Source organism: Spermophilus citellus (genome assembly GCF_964194105.1).
Source record: "Spermophilus citellus genome assembly, chromosome: 6".
NCBI lineage: Eukaryota > Metazoa > Chordata > Mammalia > Rodentia > Sciuridae > Spermophilus > Spermophilus citellus.
The window spans coordinates 79722815-79748981 of record NC_138187.1 but is presented as its reverse complement, the minus strand read 5'-3'; the positions used below and the strand labels follow the sequence as shown (position 1 = coordinate 79748981).

Genomic DNA, 26167 nt, shown 5'->3' with positions numbered 1-26167 from the left:
TCAGTAAATATTTTATTTGAACATTTAAGGTTGAACTTTGTAGCCAGAAGGTATAAAGGTGAACATTCTTCATAATCACCGAAATCTAAGAAATTCACATTGGAACTGATTTGAGGGTAGTGAGATTGGGAGAAGTTTGAGATACTCAAAATTCTGAAAGAAAATTAAACAGCTCATTCATCAACATGTACCATCAAAGCACAGCTCCTCCTCAACCCAGTTCTTTCTTCAGTGCTGGCATTTCCATTCCTCTGATCCCATATTTTCCTTCCTCTTTTCACTTGATCCTTCACCTACACATGTCCCATGAAGGACTTCACTGCAATGGCAAGTTCAGGGTCATCATGAAAGAACTTTTTGGCTCCAAGTCCATAAGCCTCCTGACATCCCCCAAGAGTCCTGCTCTGAGGTCCCATCCAAAGCCTATGGAAGTCAATTGGTGGAAATGGCTGCCCCTCTGTCATTTTGTTAAATTCCAAAGTCCCAGCTTGAGTCAGGTTTGAGTTGATGCCAGGTGAGTAAGAGAAGCTGTGACTCCCTTTGGGCAACCAGCAAACTTAGTCTAATTTATAGTAAATAAAATAAGCCATCCACCTGAATTATGAAAATCAAGGATATACATGGAAGAGTAGCCGAGCAGAGGACTCTTAGAGATGTCAGTGTTCGCTTGGCTTGAACTTCAGGGCCACACTGTTGATGCAAAATCTCTGTCCTGTGGGTGCAGGTCCATCAGGAAACACATGGCCAAGATGAGCTTCACACTGCAGGACAGAGAAGCCTTCATCACTCCCAGTGGAAACAGAGCCCTTTACATAGAACCAGACAAATGGACCCCATGTGCCACCTAACTCCAAAGTCTGACATCTTTGTATGTGTATGTGGGAAACTGTCACATCAGAATTTGATTAAGGTATGGAATAACTCAGGACACAATAGTAGTAAATAGTCCTACTTTACCAGTGAGAATGTATGCCAACTATCAAATTTATGCCTTGATTTACTCACCTATAAAGTAGGAATGATAATTATACCTACTTCATAGAGTGTTGTCAAGATTAATTGAGACAATGTACAGAAAGCAGCAGCACAATTCCTGGTGAGTACTGAATAATGTTGCTATGGACAGGATATCAATATATATATATATATATATATATATATATCTCAAAACTATGCTGTCTGAATCTACTTGCTTCTGGCATTTTACAAAACCTGGGCCTCAGAAGATGAGAGCACCCAAAACTGGCAAAATGATTTTTCTGTCTGGATTTAAGTCACTCCCTCCTACAAGGCTCCCAGAAGGAGTAATGTGCTGTTGTCACCTGGAGTATCCCTTTGCCTATCAGTGACATACTTCAGAGTGGGGAAGGAGACAGAGATATGCCAACCACATGGGCTTGCCTGCAGCCTGTCCCTGCTCAAAACAATGTGACCTGCCAGTTTTTTAGACCCTAACCCTGGTCCTATCTCTGTGGAAGGTGAGAACCAGGAAAGCCCATTTGAGAATGATGGGAGAGAGCGGTCATTAAGGGCATGAGTTTCTGCTAATATATTCTTATACTACATTTATTTATTAAGTTTTTGTGATGCTGGAGACCAAGCTCAGGGCCTATCACTGAGCTGTATCCCCAGTCCTTTTTATTTTTTATTTTGAGACTGGGTCTCATTAAGTTGCTAAGGCTGGCTTTGAATTTTCTACCCTCCTGCCTTGGCCTCCCAAGTAGCTAGGCAGGTGCCATAGTGCCCGCTTCTCAATGCCTTTTGATGACAAAATGCTTCCATGGAACAAGAAAGCAGATGCCAAGCACAGGAGAGTTCCTTGTGGCACTTTTAGCCACATTAGAGAAAATAATATAAAGCACAATACACCACCTGCTTGCAGACCACCTCTGTGCGAGTTTTCCCTGAGGAGGTGTCTAGACGTCTTAGGATTCCACTGTTACTTTCATCAGAGTCCAAGGTGCCATGAGCCTCAGAAAATGAAGGCCATCCAGTGCCAGAGCAGAACTTCTTCTCAGAGCTGTGGAAGGCAGTACCAACACCGTGACCAGTAAAGACGCTGTTATTAACATACCAGGAGCATTTTTTTTCCCCTAATTCGTTTTTCCAAGAAGCCAGACCTGATTCCCACTTTGCTCTGTCAGATCGCAAGGTTGGCCAGGTCGACCATCAGTTCCACAGACTTGTTCCCACTGCACCCCTTCACTATTAAGAACATTGCCTGGCCACAGTGAAAGGATGTCTTGTGCCTTTGATGCTAATGGCTTCTTTCTATGTCTGATCTAAAGGCCTGAAAAACACTTGGAGCTTTGTGAACTCTGTTGCATATTAGAAACTGCAAATCAAATCCATGTGTCCTGAATGCAGAAAAAGGAGAAATCAAACAGAAACAACAGTGGTCAAAGGGGGTCAATGGGATCTCGGCACATCAGAGAAGCACCAGAAGCAACCACTTTTAGCACAGGGAACTTCCAGTTATCTAAACACATGAGCTGCCTGCCTGGGGGGACTAGTAGTATGAAATCAGACAAGCTGCTCAACCTCCCAAGGCCTGGTCATCTGTGAAATGGGACAATCATGCCTATCCCAAAGGGGATGCTCTGAAGAGCATGGTATAAACTGAGTGTAGTGCTAGGCACATATACTCACTATGATTATTTTTATTAATATATAAGCCCAGGTACTCTGTGCCAATCACTCCAGTGAAGCCTGAGCTTCCAGGGGAGTCTCTCAGGAACTAACGATGCTAAAGGCAGAATGGGCCAGGAAAACTGTCGAGAGGAGCAACTTGCAAATCTGCTCACCAGAGACCCCATTCTCAAGGCTGGGGGTGCAGCTGAGAGGCTGCTTAGCATGCACCAGGCCCTAGGTTCCATCTCCAGCACCACTTTAAAAAAAAAAATAACAAAGAGCCCATTCTCTAAGAGCTTGGACAGATAAGCTCTTGCAAATGGCTTTAGGAAAATAGATTTTTAAGAAATTTTAGATGGCAGGGAGATGACTTGCTCTCCACCTGAGAAAGAAATAATTGAAAGTTAAACCCTGCCAAAAATTGAACAAACAAGAAAGGAGTAGTGAATAATGGAATTCTTGACTCTAAACACAAAGGAAGTGAGCAGAGAACATAAAACCCACTAGGAAGAGGACATCATGACACAGTGAGCTTTAGACATTTTGGTCCCGGGATCCCTCCATGCCCCAAATGTCTAAGAATTCCCTAGAGTTTCTGTTTCCATGAGTGACAGATACATAACCAATTAGAAATGATAACTGAGAATTTTATAATACATATGCGTTATATTACTTTTTAAAATAATAAATCATTGCATATTAACATTTCATGACAATACTGTTTTCCAAAATGAAACAGACACTGAATGAGAAGGATTGCATTGTTTTACAATTTTACAGATCTCTTTACTGTCTGGCTTGGAAAAGGACAACTGAAACTTCCTATGTGCTTCTGCATTTATTCTGTTGCAAGATTGTTTTGATACAGGAAGGGGACAGGACAGCTCAGTGGTAAAGTGTGTGTACGGTCCTAGGTTGGATTCCAAGCACAAAAACAAAAGGACTTTGTCTCACGTGGATGGATACATCTTGGGAAAGGGGTCACCTGGTAGATCCCTTAGATAGGTCCCAGGTATCCTCAGGAATCCTCTCTGAGAACCACAGGCATGCCCCTTAGTGGTAAGGGCTTGACTTCCAAAAGATGTTGGTGTGAAGCCACACTGTTATATCTGTGTGCTCTTGGCAAGTTATTTAATAGTTATTTAATCTTTTAAAGAAGAGAATTGGTGTCCTAAACTCCAGAATAGCAACAGTATTATTAAATCACATGCTTGTTGATAGAATTCACTGAGATATTTCTATATATGGTGTGTTTAGAGCAGCGCCTGACACATAGTATGTGAGTTTGTAGCTATTCTTTTTAATATCATTACTAATAACAGACATTCATAAATTTGAGCAGCCATGGGTCCAACTAGAAGTCTCTGCACACTCAGGTTGGGTTCTTTGCAACTCTTTTCTGAGAGTTCAGAAATATTCACATGGCACTGAGGGTGTAGCTCAGTGATTGAGCACTTGCTGGCATGCATGTTCAAGGGTCTGGGTTCAATCCCTAGTACTGCAAAAAAGAAACAAAAATATCTTCCTTGCCACTATGTCTCGGGAAAAAACATCATAAGCCTCTTTTAATCAGCATCTTTCCATCCTCAACATTATATAAACTACTGATCATGAAAGGAATTTTCATAGAGAATTACGAATATAATAAATTTTTTAAATGAATGAATTTTAGACTAATAAAAAGTCATTAAACATTTTATGGGAAACAATAAACCTTTATTGATGCAATTAGCAGATTCTGGAGATTTTACCAAGTAATATAATAGGGTCAACATATATCACTTAAGACTGAGAACCTAAATTTTTTTTTAAATATTTTTTTAGTTGTAGATGGACATAATACCTTTATTTTGTTTATTTATATTTATGTGGTGCTGAGGATGGAACCCAGAGCCTCACACATTCGAGACAAGCACTCTACCACTGAGCTACAACCCCAGCCCGAGAACCTAAATATTAATGCTAATTAGAAATTATACATATTTAAATGATCATAAGGCTCATCCTTGGAAAACTAAAACTATTCTGTATCAGGTACTCGAGAAGGTATTCTCTTGTTTATCTGGTTTGTTTTTCTTCCTTTTCTGGATATTCCACAGCCCCCAAAGTAACAATAAAGGCACCAGAGATAAATGACATCCCTAATCCCAAAGTCCTAGAAGAATCTGCATTCAATTGAAGAAAGAGGGCACATCAGAGATTTCCAATGTTACTTAGTTACTCAGGACATTAGAATGTCACATAAAAAGTGAATTAGCCCTCAGTTTTCTCCTGTTTTAAGATTTATGACCAGAAATATATGTGAGTCTCACAAAACTTTTTAATAAACCCTACCAGAAGCAGCCTGGAAGAGGGAGCAGACAGGGGCCAATGTCACTTAATTCCAAGGTTATCCACAGTATGGAGTCCCTCAGGAGCGGTAACATCCTGGAAAGCATTCATGACCTTAAAACCCTCAACTCGTGGTCTCTCATTAGAAGAGGCAGTGCTCTCCACAAATGTGCACTGTGATCATTCTTAAGACAATGGAGTCAGGAAGGGAACTACATTAAGTGTGACAGATGTGTCTGGGAAAGAGGCTCTGGGCAGGGAGTCTGTGGCTTACCCTGGCTGGGCATATCTGCTGGAGGCTAGTTATATCTTCCCAGGGACCTATGGATGTAATTTGGATGGCTGGCACCAGAAAGTGGTGGTGTCTGGTTCTACAGCACTGCACAAAAGGCTGATGGAAACCCAGGTGACAGCATGGGCTTCAGAGCCCTAGTGCCATGGCCTGGGGTTTTTGTCTGGATGCTGTACCACTCTGGAAAAGTCAACTCTCCTAAGACTGTTTCCTGGCATAAAATGAAGGTAAGGACAGCACAGAGAGCTGCCGGGAGGTCTGATGTAATGCTGGGTGTGAAGAACCTGGCGTGTGGGTGGGTTTGTTGCTGGACCCTGTTTCTGAGGAAGGGCGTGCCCAGAGGTTCCTGTGGAACATGAGTTCAGTGCTATCACTTACTAGAGATGTGACTGCTGTGGTTTGCCCCTCTGAAACTCAAGTTGAAATTTGACTGCCATTGTGGTGGCACTGGGAGTTGTGGCCTTGAAGAGGTAACTAGGTCATTAAGAGGGACTATGGGAGTTCTTATGGGACTGGATTAGTTACAAGAGCCAGTTGCTGCAAAATGAGGCCACCCTTTGCATTTTGCTTCTTTCCAATGCTCTATTGGACCTTTAGCTTTTCCACCATGTTACAATGCAGCAGAAGACCCTCACAGAAGCCAAACAGATGCCAGCCCCATGCTCATGAACTTCCCAGTCTCCTGAACCATAAGCCAAAATAAACTTATATTTGTTATAAATCACTCAGTCTCAGGTCTTCTGTTACAGGAATAGAAAAAGGAATGAAAACATGAGCAAGTTACTTAAAGAGATAAAATGTCAGTTTTCACATCTGTTAAATAGGGTACTAACAGATCCTGGAAAGCAAGAACTATTTACAAAGTACTGAGCCCAATTCTTTAACTGCTCAAGAAGTGCCAGGTATGCTGGCCCACACCTGTAATCCCAGCAACTCGGGAGGCTGAAGTAGGAGAATTGTCAATTTGAGTCCAGCCTCAGAAACTTACTGAGACCCTGTCCCACAATAAAAAGTAAAAGGGCTGTGGATATGGATGTGGCTCAGTGGTTAAGTGCCTCTGGGTTCAATCTCCAGGACTGAAAACCAAACAAAAAACCCATGCTCATGAAGTTGCAGCTTCTTCTCTCACATTTCCATGGTGCTTTCCATCATCACTGCAACACCCTTCGATAGTCTCGATATTGCTACTGCTGCTAAGCACTAAAGCAGATGTCATTAATCAACCAGTCAAGAGGTACTTGGTGAGCACCATGCCAGTTTCCTAGCACGGCTGCAGAACATTACCAGAGAGTAACTGGGACAAAATCAAGGTGCCAGCAGAGCCATGTTCCCTCGAAGACCCTGGGGAATCCCCGTGTGCCTCTTCCTAGCTTCTGAAAGTGACTGGCATCCTGTAAAGCGGATAAACTCCAGTTGCTGCCTTCACATTCACATGGTATTCTCTTCTATGTGTCTGTGACTTTTTTTCCTCTTCTTATAAAGACATCAGTTATATCAAATTAAGGGCCTGCCCAACACCAGTATGACTAATGGCCCTGTTTCCATTTACAGGTTCCAGGGATGAGGATTTCAATGTATCTTTCTTGAGACACAATTCTACCCCTAACAACCTCCCTGAGGTATATACAAGAAGTATAATGGCTAAGGAACTTGAGGAGCTTGTCAGTTTTATTTCCTCAACTAAAGAAAATATTTGAGCCAGTAGAACAGCACACAGTCCTAGATTGTGTGCTACTGACAAAATAACAGGAATCTGAAGCAGAAAAAATAAATCCAAAAATAGACGTGTGCTATCAGAGAAGGCCTCAACAAGCAATCTGGGCTCCAAGATAAATGAAGCCTAAATCACACACAGTAGGGGCAAGCAGAGCCAGGAAGGCAGGCCCAGCCCGAGTCTGCAGGTAGGAAGCAGCCTGGCTGGGGCAGAAAGCAAGGAGGTAGTTGATCCCTGCATGTACCTTTTCTTTTTAACTAGGATTCAGTTCTGGCTGACCAACTTTTCACTTTGTTTTGACTCTATATGAATTCTTTAAGAAATTATTTTTTCTGTTCCCCTACTTCCTATAATAAAAGCTTAAGAATAGAAAGAGGAAAAAATGGTGCCAGGTTGGCAAAATAGCTTAGTGGTAGGACACTTGCCTAGCATGTGTAAGGCCCCAGGTTCAATCCCCAGTACTGTCAAAAAAATAAAAATAAGCAAGTAAATAAAGGCTTGGGTCCCAGCTTGGTGCTCTGGGAGTTAGTAGAACCTTTAAGAGGCAGGGATTACTGGAAGGTCTTTAGGCGGATGGTGACATGCCCTTGAAGAGAATGGTGTGTTTCTAGCCCCTTCCTCTCTTTTGCTTCCTGGCCATGAGGGGAGTGGTTTTGCTCTACCATACACTAAGATGAGCCACTGCAGGCCAAAAGCAATGTGACCAATCAATCATAGATTGAAACCTCTAAAATTCTAAGCCAAAATAAACCTTTTCTCTTTATAAGTTGATTATCTCAGAATTTGTTATAGTTATGGAAAACTGACCAACACACGGATATACTCTTATTTCCCTCAGTCTTAGCTATAGCTACAGGAGCAGCAGGAAGACAGAACAGAAATTCAAAAGTTATTGAAAAGAAAATGGAAAATTTTTAATTAAAATTAAATGCTTACAAAGAAATAATTAAAGTTCATGAGTTGACAGTTCAGTTAACTGGCCTCATGGTTAACAATTTTTCCCCACCCCCTTGGCTGATTTTCTTATTCGTTTTGGCTGTTTCAGCTCCTCAACCTGAAGTTGATGACTTAATCTTCTAAATTTGAACTACCTTTGTGCTAATATAACACACATGCATATAATTCAGCCACATTTCCAATGCTTAATAGTCCCAAGTGAGTCAGAGCAGGTACAAAACATGTGCCCCATTCTAGTGAGTCTTCCTGGAGAGCCTTCTGCTCTGGTCACTCCCAGCTCCAACCTTCTGTGACTCTGTGACAGCCTGTGTGGTGAGGGGACAGGACATTGGGGGATGAGACGGCCTCCTCTTTGCAGATGTGGAACAGCAATAAAATCGAAGAAGGAAGACTAACACTGAGTAGAGTACTCTTACAAGGATGACTTTTCATTTTTTGTGGTCACAGTGGTTAACAGTCCAAATATAGAAACAGGACATCTTCTGGTGACTAGGTAGTAACAAAGTATACTTTCACAATATGGTCCTCTGGCTGAAATCAAGCCAGCCAACTGAACACTCTTCTTCATAGAACCTCCTTCTTCATACTTCTCCTCTTTCATAGAACCAAAGATAAGGAATAACAAATATCTCCAAAATATGAATTCTTATATTTTACTGCTGTGATACTGTGAAATACATATTTGGCTTTTCTCCTATTTCCTGGCATATACAACTTCTAAAGTTTTGGAATCTTAAAAATTATAGTTTTTTATATGTTAATGAGTTGACTCATGGCAAACAGCCATAGAGAGCTTCAGGGTGGGACTAGTCACCCTGAAGAAAGAGCAAGGCATGGTCAGAGGATTGAGACTTTCAGCTCCACCCCCAACTTCTGGGGAAGAAGAAGGGCTGAAGTTGATCATCAATAATCAATGATTTAGTCAATCATGCCTACGTCATGAAGCCTCCATAAAACCCCAAGTGGATAGGGCTGGCGAGTTTCCTGATAACTAAACATGTGGAGGTTCCTGAAGGATGCACCCCTTTCCCTGAACTTCATTCTGTGTCATCACCAGTATAAGTGTTTTCCTGAGTTCTGTGAGCTCTTCAAGCAAATTAGTCGAACCCAGGGAGGGGATTGCAGGAAATCTTATTTATAGCTGGCTGATCAGAAGCACAGGTCACAATCTGGGGCTTACAACTGGCATCTGAAGCAGAGGAGGTCCTTGGGGACCAACCCCTCAATCTGTGGGGCCTGATGCCATCTCCAGGTAGGTCATGTCAGAAGAGAACTGGATTAGAGGACATTTAGTTGGTACTCACCATGGAACTGACTAGCTTCAGGGTAGAAAACCTCACGACTTTGGAGGTCACAAAAATCTCCTGTGTTGATTGCTATGGTATGAGGGAGGAAGGTTTGTTTTTTCAACACGACTATGTAAAAATTAAATTCCTTCTAGCTCCCCACAAGCTATCCTGGGCTGACTGCCTTCCCTATATCTCCTCATCAGCCACAGACAATGTTTAGGCGTCTGGACCAGGGCTGGTCCCCTTCCCTAAGCATGAAGGGAAATCGATCCTAATGCCCCTCGTCCTTGCAGGCTGGGTCTGGCTTCCTAATGCTGCCTGCATTAGCAGCCAGCCAGCCAGGAAACCCCGTCTGCTCAAAGCCCAGAAGACAGAAGGAAGTGCTGCCTAATGGAAGATTTGCAGAGCTGGCTTGATTTATATTTTATTCTAAACCAATTTAGGGTTGATGCAAAAGAAAGGAAAACATCTTTGAAGTTCTGAAAAACAGGACTTCAAAGATGTTTCCTTTCTTCTTCATTGAATCTCCTTTTTTTTTAGACTGTTTCCTGCATATCTAAACAAAAAAGCCTTTGTTGAGAGATTTTAGATCCTGATTGACTTAAAAGAGGCTTTGAAATCAAGGGACAATTAAATTTACTTTTAGCTACATAGAAGAGGGCATGGTATTTACTACTGTCAAGCACTGTGGGGAATCTATTCTCATAAAATTCTACATTTCCTAAATTAAATTATAAACCCATTTTCCCGGGGAGAGGTATAGTTTTAATCACATGCCAGAGCAAATACTATTAGGGTTTAGATTTCTTTAAAATACTTTCCCTCTAAAAAAATTCTAATAGCTTTATCGTAAGAAATAGCTTAATTGGTATTTCTCAGGGATACACAAAGGAAAAATATAAGCCAAGAAGTCTTGTTAACTGCTTTACCTGTGAGAAAAAAAATCAAGACAGACAGGTATCTTCTAGAAATAGCTCTCTTTATGCAACAATGCCAAAAGATAAGGACAATCAAAAGACAACCTTTGTGCCCAGGAGGTACAGGCCTGTAACCCCAACTACTCAGGAAGGCTGAGGCAGGAGGACTGCCAAGTCCAAGGGCAGCCTGGGCAACCCAGGGAGAGCTAATTTCAAAACAAAAACAAACAACAAAAACCCCACGCAAAAACAGAGCATAAAAACAAGATAGGGGGGCTGAAGGTATAGCTCAGTGGTAGAGCACACACTTAGACTCTGGGTTTGATTCCTAGTAAATAAATACCAACAAACGAATAAATAAATAAATAAATAGCAATGTATTTATCCAAAACCTCAAATGAGGATTGTGGAATAGGTAGGTTTGCTCTCCCTCATTGCCTCTGAATCCTTCATCTTACCTGAAGAGTGGACTATCACAGCACACACAGTGATACATTCCTGACTCCTTGTTGTCCAGGTAGATTCCACTGAAAGGCTGAAAGGAAATGAGATACATCATGTGCAGGTTTCCCACATGGAAGTGGTATAGCACATTTTAAAACAAGATTGGGGTTGGGGGCATAGCTCAGTGGTAGAGAGCTTGCTTAGCATGCATAAGGCCCTGGGTTCCACCCCCAGCATTGGAAAAGAAAAAAAAATAAAAAGGAAATAAAGAAAGAAAGGAAGGAAGGAAAGTAGGTAGGAAGGAAGGGAGAAAATACATAAGAAGCGTAGCTGGGTGAGATCAGGGGTTTTTGCCTTTCACATGCTTCACATGGTGCTGAGGACACTACATATTTATCGGGTTCCTGGGGTGCCAGGGCCACTGCTTAGACGAAATTACTACATTCATTATGGCTTAAAGAGCTTTCAGGTTTGTAAAGCTATGCCAAGAGGAATACAGGGAGACTTATGGCAATGCATGAGCTGAGTCAGTATTTTTTTAAATGTTATTTTGCAAGCTGAATCTCAGTTAAAAAAAAAAAAAGAGCCATTTTGTCCAATTCCTTTTGTCATCTTCTTTGTCAAAGAAAACTATAAAAGGGAAACTGTGATGATCACATCATAGCACCCAGTGGCAAGCATTACCCAATTCCACAGGATGGAGAGGCCAAGGTCAGAACAGCTTATCAAGTAAGAGGGTTGACTCAAGAAATAAGCTGGACTCTTCTGCCCACTCCAGTTTCTCTAACTCAAAAAACTCCAGGTCAAACCTTCAAATTCCCAGGGGTGGTACTAATGGTCCATTTTCAATGAGATTCCCAGCAGACATTTTCAAATTAACCTACTGAGCCTCCCACATGGATACACTTGGACATTTTCCCTCTTTAAAAATCCTGTATTTAGGAGAATTGTGAGTTCAAAGACAGCCTCAGCAAAAGCGAGGCACTAAGCAACTTAGACCCTGTCTCTAAATAAAATACAAAATAGGGCAAGGAATTGAGTAACCCCCAAGTTCAATTCTTGGAACAAAAAAAAAAGTCCTGCATTTAGCTGCAGAAATCCTAACAGTAGTGATCTGGTCTTTTATGGCCAAACGTCATGAATGCTTGCTCTCAACAATAGCACTGATGGGCATCTGTAACCAAGAAGTTGTTTTACATCCCTCCCACCTGTGCTGATAGTACACACATGCCAAAGAGCTACCAGCCCCAAGGCTAATCTAGAAAAGCCTATCTGTAGGAACCAGACAGCTTGGTAAGATTCAAAATGTAATCTCATCATCACAGGGAAAGGTTTGGCAGAAGACGGTCACTGCTATCACAATAAGTGAAATAAATATAAATAATTCAAATGAAGAATTCTTAGCCAGCATATTTTATAAAATGACACCTACCTGCTGATTCTTGCCTGACTCTTGATGTATCCCTCCCCACATCCCAATTATATACAAGTCCTCTCACTTAATTAGGACTAAATTCAGCTTCTATCTTATTTATTTGGTTTAGCAGTTGTTGATGACCCTGTATGTACTCAGTGCTTGGCTGGATGTCAAAGCTGCAAAGATTAGAAAAAGCTCACATTTTCCCTTTCTCAAAGAGTTTGCCGTCCAGGCTAGAAGAGATGGGAGTTGATAGTTATACCATGTAATGACTGCATGGCAAGACACTAGCATGGAGTTTGGTGGCATGTGACCCTTTAATATGGGGGGAGTTTCCATTAAGGATTTTTGCAATATAGTGTCTGAGATGGAAGGTTTTTGCTTTTTTTTTTTTTAACTTTTTAGTATGACTTTGCACAGCTAATTGATGTTTGTTATAGAAAAATGCTAAAGTGCTAAGCTCAATTTTGAAGGATGAGTAAGAGTTAATCAGATGAAGAGGTGGAAGAGTGTTTCAGACACAGAACAGCTCACACTGGTAGAGAATGGAGAAGACGATACTGGGAAGTCTGGAGAGGCCAGGTCACAAAGGGCTGTAAGTAAACAGAGCAGACACTCTGTCCTGCCAAACACAGGGAGCAGAGCCTCTGGAAACTTGAACACTGGGTGTACACATGATCAGAGTCAGCTTTTAGAAAAATCACTTGACATCCAGGTCAAGAATGAATTGAAGGGACTAGAGATATAGCCCAGAATGCTTATTTAGCATATGCAAGTCACTGGGTTTAATTTCTGACATTGCAAAAAAAAAAAAAAAAAAAAAAAAAAAAAAAAGGACTGGAAACTGAAAAAAGAGGAGAGTGTCAAGAATAATTTAGAAGAGGGAATTGAAATGACTGCCTGCACAGGAGAGGGGGACAGGGTCAGAGACAGAATGAAGTTCAAGCTACCTCTGGGATTTCAAGGTCTGTCTGAACCAATGACAATTCTCCCTTCTTTGATTTTGTCAATACAACACACCTATTGGCAAGAGGACACACTCAAAAGGAATGACCACAGATAATTTCACATGGGACTGTTTACAGGGGTGTGAACAGGGTCAAGGGATACTAACACAGGGGGATGACATACCCCCGAGTACTGTGAGAAGACACAACCCACTAGGCCTGTGGGACAAAGAAAGGGGATGGTTGCTGGAACCTGTGTGTAGGGAGGGTGCCTGCAGGAGCTGCCACCTGCAGCGGAGGAACACAGCCACTGCTGACCCGCTGCTTCACACAGAGGACCCTGGATCCAAATGGGTTTCTCTATCCGCCTCTGATCTGCCCGGGCATCTCCTGCTGCCCAAACAAAATCAGTAGCCAGAGGTCAAGAAAGCAGTCCCCCCTCCTAGAGCTTGGAACAGGGAGAAGCCAATGGAGACTGGATCAGGAAAAGACAGAGAAGGACCTGCACAAAACCTCCCTCTGTTGATGCTTGATTCTTAGTTATTGCTCAATTAGGCCGAAAATTCTTTTGTTGGTTGCTAGCAGAGCACTAGCATATTACTGCAGCCCAATAAAAAAACACATGTAACTGAATTTTCATTTGAAGTCACAGAATAGGAGTCGCTATCTTAGAGCTTCCCTTAACATAATGGTGCTAAGACTTCCAGTTCTGCAATATTCTAAAAATTTCCATGTGGAAACACAGCAACTGAAAGGGATTTATAACATTAGTTAAAATAATGGATGATGCTCATTTTGTAAAAAGGCCAAATGCACAGCGTATATCATACCATCTGTTTCAGAAGCCCACAGATTTATTTTCCTAAACATCTGGCAGTGCGTCTCCAGGCTCTATGTATATACCAAACCCTGCCTGGCTCTGTACCTGAGAAATCAGGGCTTGCTTCGAGCATTCTGGGGATTCTTATGAATGTTCACGGAGTATCATGTGTGCCATCTACATTGTGCCACCTACAAAAGTGGCAAATGTGGTCTCTTTCTCAAAGAAGGCTTTAGTAAAACTTCACCTACAGGAAGTTGTGAAAATACTATTTCTCAAGAATTCATTGGGATCTGCCAGCCTGTCTGATGTCTTTAGCATCCGAGAAACTGAGGTACAACCATGATTATGATGCCACATGTACTTCATTTGATTGAATGCAGTAGGTACTGATGAAGTAAAAATGTAAGTACTCTATAGACACTTGTAAAACCACAGTGTTGTGGTCCAGATTCAACAGATTTGTGAATCTGCTTAACAAATGAAAATATTTAATAATAAGTTTCAATAGGTAATTGACAGCAGTTGGATTTGGATCTGAACAAGATTCCTGGTTAAGAACCACAAATGGTGTTATAATGAGGAATCACTGGGGGCTGTTGTCTCAGGAAATAAATGAAAGTTGAGATTGTTGAATGCAGCTTAAGTGAAGTTTCCACCTGTAAGCCCACAGTCATTCAACACTCACAGAAATTGATTTTTTGAGTGCCTACGACAGTCAGGCACCACGTTAGATGCTAGAGGATAGAACAATAATGGCAAATGCTATGAAGAAAAAGCATGGTAAAAGCAGACTTTGTGAGGGTCTGAGAAAGTGAGATGTGGACTAAGGTTAAAAGGCAGGTTTGAATTAATGAGTAGGAGGGGTGATGGGCAAGAGAAAGGAACCAGGATGCAAGGGCCTTAAAATGGAAAGGAGCCCAGGTTGTTTGAGAGCTACAGAAGGCCTCAGAGGGAAAATGGCTGGATTTAAGAATGGGATGGGATGCAGGGGACTTTAGTACCCAACTAGCCCTTCAATACTTTCCTTTTTCCTTGAAAGCAGTGGGAAGTCACTGCAGGATTCTGAACTGGGAAGTGGTATGGCCAGCTCTGTGTTTTCAAAAGACTCTTTAGCTGAAAGGCAGAGGTGGCTCAGCAAGGAGCAAGAATGGCTGTGCTCACAACAGCTGGAGGCTAAGCAGAGAGAGAGATGGGGTAACCAGGCACAGCTGGAAGCCAAGGACATCAGAGGGCACTCAAGTGACTGGAAGGTTACTTAGGACAAAAACTGGGCCTTCTGGACAGTGGAGGGCCATGTGTCTGAGGAAGCAGTTGGTTCCTGGATGGATAGTGATACCCTGAGCAAGGGAACCAGGGAGGAAGACAGGATCTGTGCAGCAGCCAGTGATGAACTAGAGGTGGAAGCTGGATCTCTCCTGACTTCACCAGCATCTCTAACCAGAACACTGATCCAATCTGCTTACCGGTTCAGTTCCTTTTTCTCTTGTGACATGGAACTGCTCTGGAGTCAGTTTCTCTTGCCACTCAGCCTTGGTGAGAGACGGCCCACATGGCTCACATTTCGTCACAGACTCTGTATTATCAAATAGAGGGTTTTTTTTTTTTTATTAAAATGAAAAGGCATGATTAATTTTTTTCCTCGAACTTTCTTCCAAAGCACACTATTGCCCAGAGGAATAATCCTGTCCCTTCCTCTCTCTGTCACTTCATTCTTCATAGGGACCAGAAAGCTCAGGTACAAAATGCCTTGATTATTTAATTTAATAAGAAATTAGTCATAAATAGAGAACCGGGGCACCTAAGCCAAAGAGGTAGCAGAAAAAGGAAATAATGTGGAATAAATTCTTCCCAGGTCCCTAGGGATGGAAATTGATCCTCTCTTCCATTCCAACTTTCAGAGAAGCACTTACTGTCGGGACACAGCTATGAGCAGTGGAGAGATGGGACGGGAAAGAACCTTCAGATAGTGGGTTATTAAACTCCTCTTCCTTCCTGGTTTATAACAATATCTCTGACTTTGGTGGTCAAGGGAGGTCTTTATTAAAAAATCCTCTTGCATGGAGAAGAGACTCCTGTTGTATGTACCCAGGGGAAACTGAGACCTACCATAGTCTATATTATAATGCTTCGTGGGTTTTGTCCATGTTTTGTTTTTCTATTCCCTTTAGTTTCTGTCTTATTACTTTTATTTGGGTGACTACAAGCAAAATAAGTAGGACAATACTCTTTCACTAAAGCAAGTAGAAAACCCAATTCTCATAAAAATATTTTAATCATCCAATATGAAAAATGTGGAAGGATTTTATAATCTGTCCAACCTCTCAACTCACAAATGAGGAAACAGAGGCTCTAAGGATTAATAACCAGCCAGTGACACTGAAGGTGAAAAATCAAATACCTGTGAAGGGGCTGGTGATAGATCAGCAGTAGAGAGTGTGAGCTTAGCATGCATGAGGCCCTAAGCTCGATCCCCAGCACAAACAAGAAACAGCACCTGTCACATCTGCACCCATAAATCAAATAAGCCATAAAATTAGTTTTGAAATTCATTTCTGATCACAAAAAAATGTCCTAAATAATCCTGTAGCAAGAAAAGACTTATTTTTATCACTAGCTTGTAAGACTATACCATAATGAATTTTCAGTGTTGTTTACTGTAGATTGCTTATGATGTTTACATTCTGAAAAGTTTTTTTAAATTGCTAAGTATTAAAAGTCATGATTTCCTTCTTAGCATGGAAACAGATTTCAGAAATTTTTCCTATGAAAATATACCTCAGTTAATCCAAATTTTCAGGAACTCATCTTTTGGGGAGCAAAGCAAAATATATTTGTGTGACAACTCTTACCATCCAGGAGAATTATCATGGGGAAGGAATGATAGGAATTTAAAAATTATTGGTTTTACAACCACCAAAATAATATCTGATTTGAGCAGGAATCACCAGGGGATTCTAAAACCACTGGGTGAAAGACAGTTTCTCTATATCCAGTTATTAAGCTCACTGGAATCTCAATGAACCATGGTGATTTTTGTATTTCCTTACCAGCTCACTTTATGTTTCTCCACAATTGGTTTTTAAAGCCTTTAATGTTCTCCTTCAAGCATGGTCTCCACTACCTCCCACCTTACTCTCAACAGATGACTCCACTTCACAGGGATCAAAAACCACAAAGGAAAGCCCTCCAATGTGCTGCTCAACTACCACATTTACTTGCACCTATCCCCTCCATCCCTCTCTTGCCTTGTTGCAATGAAACACGAGACCTCCACCTACTGTCCATATGCTGCTGCTGTTTATCTGGTGTGCACCTCCTTCTGCCTAAGGACAAAAGCCACTGTCTCCCTTTCATAACCATCAACTTGCCCTCCTCTGGATGGCTGCCATCTGCACCTAGACACACTGAAACTCCGGGGAGAAGAAATTCACACAAAACTCATTTTCCTCACATGGCCACTCCAGCCACTCCTGAAAGAGCTGTTTTTATTTCCTTACCTCTCTCAGTCATGCCTTACAACATTAGCTTCTACTCCTATGACTGCACTGAATGTGTTCTCAGAGAGCCATGGACTTTTCTGGTAAACCCATTAACACTTCATCCTGACCTCACTGACTTCTCAACACTATCTGACACTACTGACACTCATTTCCACAACACCAACTTCTCTCACCTCTCCAGGTGCTTCCTTACTCTAAGTGTCCTTTTCCAACTCTCCTTCCTCTAGCTATCCTTGAATACCCATGTTCTTCAAAAGGGTCTTTTGTCCTAGGCTTTCTTCTGTCCTTATTCCAGGTCTGTCCCATGGGTGATTTTATCCATTTAGTAGCTGAAAGCACAGCACATGATGAGGACTCCCAAATCTACTTTTCTCTCTCTCTTTTTTTTTTTTTTTTGGAGGGACTGGTTCTTTATTTCAAAAAGACACTTGTCAATATTCAGTATCAAAGCAGTTGCACTATTGTTTGTCTTTCTCCCAACTGGCCCCAAAGAGACCACAACAAAGGAGAATACATTTTAAGCCAATAAGCTGCAGAATGTACACCTAACAGACCTCACGAAACCTCACCTAAAAAAGTGGGGATTGGGCTGGGAAAGAAACTTTGAAAGATCAGCACACTGCCAGCCCAGACTGCAGGACTCTCACAGCCAAACGAGGTGGCCAGGTACCCCACCCCAAAGATGCAGTTTCAAAATAATATAAAATTTAAAAAGTTGTGTACATAAGCTATTCAAGATTCTCCAGCACTGACTGATACAAAGCACAATGAGATGGCACTTTTAGATACAGCAGCTTCAGACCCAGAAAAGGGTGATGAGATGAGTTCATATGGCTAAATCAGTGGCCAAAACATAATTTTCTTTCTTTCTTTTTTTTTTTTTTCAAGCAAGCAGGAGAGCAATTAAGTGGTCACGCAAGATTAAGGGGCCCATGATCCATTCTGTGAACACTTGGGAAGTGGGTAGAGATGGGAGAAAAATTTGGTCTCAGGGCTAAGAATATGGCTCAGTGGTAGAGCATTTGCCGAACAAGCACTAGGCCCTGGGTTCAATCCCCAGCACCAGAAAAACAAAAAGTCTCAGAGGTCTCACCATGTTAATTTGGTCATTTCTGATGAAAAAAAGTAAACAATAAGAATACAGTTGTCTAAAGATACCTTAAAGCTAAAAATAAAACAAAACCTGAATAGCAAGGTTTTTTTTTTTTTTTTTTTTTTTTTTGGCTAACTCCTCTTGGAATCACCTTTCTGGTTTGGCTAGTACTTTGCACAGAGCAATGAGGTTTGCCATAGTAGAGTCTTTCCCTGGGCTCTGTTTGGCTCTCAGTAAGGCAGGCCCATTCCTCTTTTCCTCCTCTAAGGAGAGGGCAATAGGGATTAGGCTGGAAAGTTACCTTCCAAAAGTGAGAAGGGAATTAGATTGCTGCTTCAGAGCTATGAAATTATTTGGAATGTTTTACAAATGGTTACTGTAACAACAAAAAAAGTAATTACAAAATGTGTACATCACAACATGCTTTTAAAGACACTTTGCGTTGTGCTCACATTCCCTTAAATGCTGTTCCCAAAGGTGCTCAGCCTCTAGCCCAGCTGGAATCTCTGGGAAGAAGCAGAGACAGTTTGGTGAAAAAGACAAGGGGGTAGGGGGTTGAGGGGGTGTTGAAAGGAGAAAGCAGCCTTCCAGTTAAAGATCAGCCCTCAGTTTCAAGGTCAGCTTCGGGCTGGCTGGCCTCAGGCCGAGTCAGGGTCAGAGGGAGGAGCAGCAGCAGGGCGGGACTGGGGAGCTCTACATCTCATTCAGGTCAAGCAGAGTCTGGTCCAGCATCCTTTGTGTACAGAGGTGCTCCTCTTTGGTGCATTTCAGCTTATCTTCCAAATCATCAATTGTCTTTTCCAGTTTGGCTACCATCTCTCGGCAAACTCAGCTCAGGTCTCTGCCTCCTTGAGTTTATCAGTGAGAATCTTTATTTCTTCCTCATATTTGTCTTCTTTTTGAGAGTACTTTTCTTCAGCAGCATTCAGACACTTCAGGTTCTGGTCCATCAGTCTGATCTGCTCATCCATCTCTAGGCAACGGGACTCTGCCAGCTCAGCTCGTTCCTCTGTGCGTTCCAAGTCTCCTTCAATAATCACTAACTTACGAGCCACCTCTTCATACTTCCTATCTGCTTCTTCTGCAATGTGCTTAGCTTCTTTGAGTTGGATTTCCTGGAGTTCCATCTTTTCTTCATCTTTTAGGGCCGGGTTTTCAATAACCTTCATACCTCTCTCACTCTCATCAGCAGCTTTTTCTGCTTCCTCCAGCTTTTGCAGGGCAGTAGCAAGGCGCTCCTGAGCACGGTCCAGCTCCTCTTCAACCAGTTGGATCCTTCGGTTCAAGAAGGCTACCTCAGCCTCAGCCTGTTCCCGGGCCCGCCTTTCTCCCTCAACTTCCCGCTGGAGGCGCTCAGCCCTCTCCTCGGCATCATCCGCTTGCTGCTGCAGAACCTGGATCTTGCGCTTCACCGCCTCGACGGTGGTGATCCCGGCCATGGTGCCCACCCAGCGGCTTCTCGTTATCTGCCTTCTGCCTCCTCTCCAAATCTACTTTTCTCTACATTCTAGATCTCTCTGCTATTTCGGTCCTATACATAATCGCCACTGGGATGTCCCATCTCAAAAGGATCTCATGTATCTCCTTGCTCCAACCTGAATCTGCTTTTTACATTTGCTGTAGCTCATCCACCATGCTTCAAGCCAGAAGTCTGGGCCATCATCCATGACTGTTGCCTTTTCCTACACCAAGTCCTGTTGGCTTAACTTTCCAAAAGAACTCCAGAATCTGCTCATTGTCACTTCTCCTCAGCTATGACCTTGGACCATGCCACCAAGTTTCCTAATCCTCCTTCTATCTTGACCATTTCTGATTTTTTTTCTCACTGCCTTAAATAGTTTAAATGTGATATGATACTCTCAAGGTCAAAACCAAACTTCTTAATGTGACCACCAAGGTCTCCTTGTCTCTAACATGGTTCTACTTTCCAATCCTCTCTTGTGCTACACTCGTTATCCTGGGCCACAGTCTTTTCTCACACACACACACACACACACACACACACCCCGCCCCCACACATTGTTTCTGTGGTCTCTTCCATGTTTTCTTCCCTCTGCTTCAACACCTCTTTCCTTCTTTTTTCCTAATTCCAACTTGTCTTTCTGGATGAAGTAGTCTATAGATGTCAACACCTCATCCACGGTGTCATTGAGTTCAACCATGCCATTACTGATTTTCTGCCTGTTGGGCCTGTCTTCCTGGGAGGGTGTTGAAGTCTCCAACTATGACAGTGGATACTAGAATTCTCTTTGCAGTTCTATTATCTTTGGCTTCACAAAGTTTGATGCTCTGCTGTTAGGTGCATACACATTAAAGACTGTTGTATCTTCTTGAAGAAAAGATCCCTTTATCATTACATAATGCCCTTTTATTACTGATAACTTGCTTTGAAGTCAGCGCTAACACTAACATGGCTACTCCTTCTTTCCTTTTATTAGTATTAGTGTATCTTTCTCCATCCCATTATGGGGATTGAACCCTGGGCCGTGTACATGGGAGGCAGGCACACTACCAACTGAGCTATATCCCAGACCCCCTTTACTTTTAATATGTGAACTTCTTTTTAAAGTGCGGAATGCCATATTCCCAGTTTTTCAAGAGGCAGAGTGAGGCAAAAGGATCCAAAGTTCAAGGCCAGCCTCAGCAACTTAGGGAGACTCTGTCTTTAAATAAAATGGGCTAGGGGATGTTATCTCAGTGGTAGAGCACCCTTGGGTTCAATCCCTAGTGCCGCAAATAAAGTAGGTTAGGTCATGAGAATGGGGCCATCGGGATGGGAACCAAGAGTCTGCTCTCTCCATGCACACACATCATGGTAAGACCATATGTGCACAAAGCAAGAAGATGGACACAGGGAATCCATTGCCACCTTTATCTTTGATTTCTAAGCCCTCAGAACTATGAGAAATAAATGTCTGTTGTTTAAGCCACCCCATCTATGGCATTTTTGTCATGGCAACTCAAGTAGTCACAGAGCCATCAAGTGACAGGGAGCCAAGACACAAATATGGGTCCATCAACAATCAAGCCTTTAACCACAGAACGATTACCTGCTTATCATTTTTAATGGATGTCTAACAGTTTGTTGAATTGAACTTTTATGATTTACTTAAGCATTCCTTAACTGATTTGGATTGAAGCCATTTCCGGTTCTTAAGGGTAATGCTGTTAAAACTGTCTTTGCACATATAGCTTTGTTCTTCTTTTGAATTACTTCCTTAGGATAAATTCCCAGGAGGGGGTATCTGAGAAGTTACATAGCTCCTGCTATGTGTTGGTGTCTGGCCAATTTTTAATGTGGCTGAAGAACTTCCAATCCCAGGGTAATTATTAGGCTGCTTCTGACCATATCAAGAACAAGCATTAAGAAGTTTCCACAGAAACCACTACCCTATCAAGAGGAGAAGGAGAACTCCAAACCCACAATTATGTTTCCATTGCCTGTAATGCTTACAACATAGTAGGCTTGCAGCAAATATCCTCAGTCTGGCTGAGACATTAAGGGGTCGGAAAATCCATAACTGGAAGTCCTGTTGGATCAGCTACCACTCTACATTGTCAGTGCTTTTATTTATTTATTTAACACTAAATTTTGAAAAAACTTCATGTAATTAAAAAGAGTTCCAAGTAAGTTGGTACATATTTAGTGGTTAGGTATTGCCGGGGTCCAGCCCCAGCGGGGTCCAGGGAGTCCTGAAGGATGAGTGGCGTAGGCGAAAAGATGAGACAGGAGTCGTTCTGTTCGAGCAATCTCCAGAGAGAGAGCTAAAGCAGCTTTCTCTGGGTCTGCTTTTATTACAATTTTTCTCATCATTATAGATTCACAATACGTCATTAATTATATAATTTAAAACTTTGCCAAGACATGACATTTCCTTAACCATGATTGAGGGTACATTAATTTACATTTTTCCAGGATGTGACCTTCAGTTATATAATTATTAAAAGTACAGAATCATTAATAAAATATGTCACTAATTTACATTCTTCAGATTTTCCCAAGATTTACTATTTTTCCCAAGATATGTTATTTTCTTATTAGCTAATGCCAAACTACGTAACCAGACTCTAAGTCTCCTAACCAATCATTAACCTAAAGTACACTTGTACTTTATTTCTAATTTAAAATTCCCATCTAAAAAAGTCCCTTTAAATCTTATATTTAAATATCCTAAAGTTTATGAATCATCCTTAAAACATATCAGAAACCTATACAACTAAAGACTTAAGAATTTCTAAACTTAAGAATCTAAATAAAATAATATTTCTAACATTATTCTAAAACTGTGTCTTATATAGCTATTTTAATTAATTCCTAAATTTATTCTCATAAAACTGGTTGAGCTGCTTTCTCAGAGTTTCTTTGTTTCTCAGTCAAGGTACACTAGTTTTCAAAGAGTTTGTTTTTCAGTCAAGGTACACTAGTTCTCAAAGAGTTTGTTTTTTAGTCAAGGTGCACTAGTTCTCATGTCCTTTCAGAGGATGATTGTTGTCCGTTATTAGGTTTGTCCACAATGTACTAAGATAGAAGAATAGCCTTTTATTTTGTCCTTGATATGCTGAGGGATGGTAGAACGGCCTCCAAGGCATGAACTACCTGTTCTGTTCTAGCCATCTGAAATTTAATTTGTTTGGCATTTAACATACTCATGCCTCCTGTGAGAAACATAAGCATGAAAATGCAAAGTCCCAATTACATAAAAAAGGGTCTCATGGTTTTGGTTACCCACCAACCAGCGTGGCTTTGCCAGCATTCATCCTCACTGTGACCCTGTCAAGACAGTGGGAGAGCGGCTTTGCCAACACTTTTTCTCACTGTGACCCTGTCAAGACAGTGGGAGAGAGGCTTTGCCAACACTTTTTCTCACTGTGACCCTGTCAAGACAGTGGGGGAGCGCCTTCACCAAGGTATCCCTTAATGTATTCAATATACACATAAAATTGGACTCAGGGCTGAGGGTACAAGGGATCATGGGTTCAATCGGCAGCACAGCAAAAAAAAAAAAAAAAAAAAAGGAAGCACAGTTGGGCTTCTTGCGCAATTTCCCAGGTGGTCAACCCACATGAGCAATAAATTTCCCTGAAATCTATGAAATATATGTGAAATACAGTGCTAGCTGAAACAGTTCTCCACAGTGACTGGGTCCTAACTGGTGAAATGTCCCCCATCTGAAAAAGGGCTAAAGGTATTTAGCAAGCACATACATACAAACACAGACACTCTACCCGCCATTCTCCCTGTTCTGGTCTCCAAGTCATTAATAATGATTGTCAGACTGGTGGTGGTGCACACTCCCAGAGGCTCAGGAGGCTGAGAGAAGAGGATCACAAGTTCAAAGCCAGCCTCAGCAACCGCGAGGTACTAAGCAATTCGATGAGACTCTGTCTCTAAATAAAATACAAAATAGGGCTGGGGACATAACTCCGTGGTTGAGTGCCCCTGAGTTCAATCCCTGGTACCAAAAAAAAAAAAAAAAAAAAAAAAAAAACCCTCTGTGTCAAATAAGGGCTGGAGATGTGACTCAGTGGTAAAACGTTCCTGGGCTCTATGCCTAATACCAAACAAACAAAACTGCCAGACCAAATGATTAGCCTGCACATCTCCCTGAGTCTTAGGTACGAACTCTGGAGCACAGAATCCAAAGTCTGCGCAGCTTGGCTTCTCACAGGCGAAAAGAGCTGTTCTTTGTGGAACAGACCAACTGCCAGCGCAGGAGAGGGCGCGCAAGGTCCCCCTGAGCAACCACCGCGTTCTTTACCTGGAGTCCAAAGGTCCGCGGCTCTCGGAACTCACATGTTATGCAATAAATGAACTTTAAGAAATAAAAGAATTGTGTGCACATTTGGTGAGACAGTCTGACCTTTCCTTGGGTTCTCAAAACGCCGGGCGCCTCCCGCTAACCCAAGTTTACAAACCACCGTCCTAGACCGCAAGGATCGCGTGGGGACTGCGGGGACCGGCGGGGACCGTCAGCGGCGCACGGAGGAAGGCTTAGGAGAAACGGGGCGATGAGAACAAGGCGGCGAGCCACAGCCCGCGAGAGGAAACCGCAAGCCGGAGACGGCGGCGGGGCCTGCGTCCTACCTGCGTCCCCGCGTCCGGCCCCCGGGCCGCCCTCTTGGCCCCGCACTGCCAGCCCAGGCGCCTCTTGGGAGGACCGACCCCAGAGCGCTCGGAGAAAACGCGCCATGACGCCAGCAGGCTAGAAGTCTAGGCCGGGCTTTCCGCGCCGGCCCCGCCCCCGCACTAGCCCCGCCCCGCCCAGCACTAGCCCCGCCCCAGCATCGCCCCGCCCCGCCCCGCGCACTAGCCCCGCCCCTAGCCTGCTTGTCCCTGACCTTCCCCGCCCTGCCCTGTGCTCTTCCTAGCCTCCTCCACAGCTTGGCTTTATAACCCGCTGCTCCTCTTCCTCGCGCTGTCCCCGCGCCTGGACCCCACTCCACCTCCACTCTCCTAGACCCTAGGGCAAACAAGATCTGGTTTAATTTGCATTTTCCAGAGTTATATATAAATGGAATTATTACATTTTGTACTTGATTTTTGCCTGGCTTCTTTCAGTCGGCACAATTATTTTGACGTGCCTTCGAGTTTTTGCACGCAACAAATTGTTCATTCGACCTTAGTGCTGACTAGTATTCCATTTATGGGTATGCCAAACTGTATTTATCCAGACACCAGTTGATTCTGGCTGCTTCTAGTTTTTCCTTATTAAAACCAAAGCTGACAGGAACATCCCTGTGGATATGTGAGTTCTTTTCTCTTGGGTGAATACCTGGAAATGGAATGACAAGATCAAAGGCAAATAAATGTATTCCATTTATGGGTATGCCCGCATGCAGTATGTGAGAGCTTCAGTTCTCTCTGTCCTGGCTACCTCTGGAGTGTTAGTTCAGACTTCTCTACTGCAGCCATTGTATAATTAGACAGTGGCCTCTTATTGTGGTTTTATTTCATGGTCTCTAATCGTTAATGTTAAAACATTTTTTTTTTTTCTGCAGTGAGTATATTTTCTTTAGTGAACGTCCAAGTTTTTTACCCATTTATTCTTAGATTATTCATTATTGAGTTTTGAATGTTCTTTTTATATTCTGGATACAAATCCCTTCTCAAATGTATGCTTTACAAAGCCTAGCCCCACTTGTCTTTTGGATGGCCTAATAGTATCTTAGAGCAGTTTTTAATTTTTATGAAGCTCAACATCAATTTTTTTTTTTATGGATAGCATCCTTTGGTATCATATTTAGGAAATCTTTGTCTATTCCAAGATCACAGAGATTTTCTGTGTTTTATTTTGAAAGTTTTATGGCGTTAGGTTTTACATCTAGGTCTACTAGATTAATTCCATTTTGAGTTACTTTTTGTGTATGGCAATATTTTTTGTTTCCTTTTTCTTTTCTGTTTTTAGTATACCAATGCCTAATTTTTCAGCACCATATGTTGAAAAGAGTCTTGCCTTCTCCACTGAACTGCCTTTGAATCTTTGTCAAAAATCAGTTTTTTAGTCTGAAAGGGTAAAATTTCTAAGCTGGAAACCTTGAATTGAAATGTAAAAGATTAGGTACTATTAAGTTCCTCTGTTACACCCAGATTCCTGAGATAGTTAAGACAACGCCCTACTGGCCATTCAGCCTAGGGCCCTGTGCAGTTTGTCACAGGGCCCGAACCAATCAGTTTGAATGTGTACCCAGTTTAGAAGTGACCAATCACCCCTGCCCAGCCTGTTCCCGCCAATGAATGGACTAATCATGTATCAGAGTTGTTGTTCAATTTTCCCGTGCCTCATGATGATTTGTTCTGATGTATGCAAAGCC

At 42.3% G+C, this 26167-nt stretch overlaps 1 protein-coding gene and 1 pseudogene across 2 annotated transcripts; both read right to left on the bottom strand.

Moving 5' to 3' along the window:
- Window positions 1–24595, bottom strand: MSRB2 (methionine sulfoxide reductase B2). Its single transcript, XM_081300459.1, has 5 exons — window positions 24441–24595; window positions 15226–15335; window positions 10590–10666; window positions 1873–2020; window positions 1–761 (listed from the first exon to the last, which is right to left on the bottom strand). The coding sequence occupies exons 1-5, from the start codon at window positions 24544–24546 to the stop codon at window positions 657–659; spliced, it is 546 nt and encodes a 181-aa protein (XP_081156585.1). The 5' UTR covers window positions 24547–24595; the 3' UTR covers window positions 1–656.
- Window positions 18173–19835, bottom strand: LOC308651085 (tropomyosin alpha-3 chain-like; annotated as a pseudogene). The gene has a single exon. The product of its transcript is annotated as a tropomyosin alpha-3 chain-like (transcript).
- Window positions 24596–26167: the final 1572 nt, after the last annotated feature.

Excerpts from the sequence above, each read along its gene's own strand:
- MSRB2 (XM_081300459.1), bottom strand. The coding sequence starts at position 24,546 with ATGGCGCGTTTTCTCCGAGCGCTCTGGGGTCGGTCCTCCCAAGAGGCG. Across the intron at positions 10,667-15,225 it reads GAGAAAAAGGAACTGAACCG|CCTTTCAGTGGAATCTACCT; the intron begins GTAAGCAGATTG and ends ATTTCCTTTCAG. Across the intron at positions 2,021-10,589 it reads TGTGATAGTCCACTCTTCAG|CTCTGAGAAGAAGTTCTGCT; the intron begins GTAAGATGAAGG and ends TGCCTTCCACAG.